The 2,468-nt window shown below is 41.8% G+C and overlaps 1 protein-coding gene across 1 annotated transcript in view; it reads left to right on the top strand.

Annotated features, from left to right (window-relative positions):
- LOC106521349 (integrin alpha-M) overlaps window positions 1-2,468 on the top strand; it is a 13,939-nt gene that overhangs the window by 803 nt on the left and 10,668 nt on the right. Inside the window, exon 4 of the mRNA XM_014013884.1 lies at window positions 56-198. Coding sequence (XP_013869338.1) covers window positions 56-198 — 143 coding nt within the window. The remainder of the gene's footprint in view (window positions 1-55; window positions 199-2,468) is intronic.

Raw genomic sequence — 2,468 nt, 5'->3', positions numbered from 1 at the left:
GTGTGTGTGTGTGTGTGTGTGTGTGTGTGTGTGTGTGTGCTTTACTTTCTTGTAGTTTGCCGTCATCCAGTTCTCATCAAGAACTATAATTCATTATAACTTTAGAACATTTCCCACCAATAACTGGGGATATTATATTGATACAATCAATCAACTGTCTAGATCAACATACACAGCTGCAGCCATCCAAACTGTAGTGTAAGTATCTCTTTTTTCATCCATACTGAAATTGAATAATATAGTGTCATAAATAAAYGTTAAATTGAATTGTTGCATGTTTATACTGTGATATCTATAAATTAATTTTACTGTTTGGTGGGGATTAAAGCTAAAAAAGCAACCATTTTGATAATTTCACCCACAGACTAAAACTTWTTCAGAAGGGCCTTAACTATTATGCATATTACTTCCATGCCCGTTAGTATCAGTAATAGTGGGGTTTATTCAGTAAAATTTAAAGTTTTATTAGTTCCTTTGAAAAAAATAACAATAATATCAAGATCCAAAGCCATCAAAGGGCAACTTAAACAATGGAAGCGGATACAATTTACTACCAGAGGACCACAAAACGTTGTACTCCCTCACCCAAATGTAATAAAAGTGTACTTTTAAAATGTTTACATATACAGGTCATACAGTACAGACCAAAGGTTTGGACAGACATTTTCATTCAAAGAGGTTTATTTTATTTTCATGACTATGAAAATTGTAGATTCACACTAAAGGCATCAGAACTATGAATTGACACATGTGAAATTATGTACCTAACAAAAAAGTGTGAAAGTACTGAAAATATGTCTTATATTGTAGGTTCTTTAAAGTAGCCACCTTTTGCTTTGATTACTGCTTCGGCACACTCCACATTCTCTTGATCAGCTTCAAGAGGCAGTCACCTGAAATGGTTTTCTCTTCACATGTGTGCCCTGTCAGGTTTAATAAGTGGAATTTCTTGCCTTATAAATGGGGTTGGGACCATCAGTTGTGTTGTGCAGAAGGTGGAWACAGYRCACAGCTGATAGTCYTACTGAATAGACTGTTAGAATTTGTATTAGGACAAGAAAAAAGCAGCTAAGTAAAGAAAAACSAGTGRCCATCATTACTTTAAGAAATGAARGTCAGWCRGTCCGAAAAATTGGGAAAACTTTGAAAGTGTCCYCAAGYGCAGTCACAAAAACCATCAAGGACCRCCCCAGGAAAGGAAGACSAAGAGTCACCTCTGCTGCGGACGATAAGTTCATCCAAGTCACCAGCCTCAGAWGTGSCAGGTTAACAGCAGCTCAGATTAGAGAACAGGTCAATGCCACAGAGTTCTAGCAGCAGACACATCTCGAGGAGACTGTGTGAATCRGGCCTTCATGGTAAAATAGCTGCTAGGAAACCACTGCTAAGGACRGGCAACAAGCAKAAGTGACTTGTTTGGACTAAAGAACACAAGGAATGGACATCAGACCAGTGGAAATCTGTGCTTTGGTCTGATGAGTCCAAATTTGAGATCTTTGGTGCCAAAAACCATGCCTTTCTGCGACGCAGAAAAGGTGAACGGATGGACTCCACATGCCTGGTTCCCATTGTGAAGCATGGAGGAGGAGGTGTGGTGGTGTGGGAGTGCTTTGCTGGTGACGCTGTTGGGGATTTATTCAAAATGAAGGCATATTGAACCAGCATGGCTACCACAGCATCTTGCAGCAGCATGCTATTCCATCCGGTTTGCGTTTAGTTGGACCATCATTTATTTTTCAACAGGACAATGACCCCAAACACACCTCCAGGCTGTGTCAGGGCTATTTGACCAAGAAGGAGAGTGATGGGTGCTACACTAGATGACCAGGGGCCTCAAAAATCTTGCGTACATCATTTTTCATGCAAAACTCAGTATGCATCAAAACTCAACTGAACGTGGAAATGTGCGCAGCCCCACACTAACTCCAGGGCCGGCGTACGCACGTTTCTGTGGTTCTGGTTCCATTGGCGACACTTAGAGGTGATTCTGAGAAACTGTTCACGGTGTGAAAATGATTACTGTTCACACCAGACACATGATTAACAATTATTACATCCACATGGACGCAGTTAAATAAAGGATGCGGAAAGTTGTGCCAAAAATACATTTAACAGGAACTGATTCAGCCTTACTGGAGGATATAATAAATAGTGTAACACGCAGAGCATTTATGTATAAACAGATATAATTTTCTGATGACGAGGGGCTCATCAGCCGTTTTGAGGAAGAATCATTTTTTAGTTTGGCACTGCTGCGCTCTGGGAGCGCGACACAACGAGTCGTGTGCGCCACGCGTGCACGTGCAGCAGCAGCGATGGAACTGGGGTTCCACAGGAGCTTTCCAGTGGGAGCTGGCAGACCCATCGGGACTGTGTCAGTCCAGTCCACCCAAAGCAGAATCATGCCCAGTCAGTCCAGTCCACCCAAAGCAGAATCATGCCCAGTCAGTCCAGTCCACCCAAAGCAG

The sequence above is a fragment of the Austrofundulus limnaeus genome, unplaced genomic scaffold (genome assembly GCF_001266775.1).
Source record: "Austrofundulus limnaeus strain Quisiro unplaced genomic scaffold, Austrofundulus_limnaeus-1.0 Scaffold108, whole genome shotgun sequence".
Classification (NCBI taxonomy): Eukaryota; Metazoa; Chordata; class Actinopteri; order Cyprinodontiformes; family Rivulidae; genus Austrofundulus; species Austrofundulus limnaeus.
This window is presented reverse-complemented; position numbering and strand designations above follow the sequence as displayed.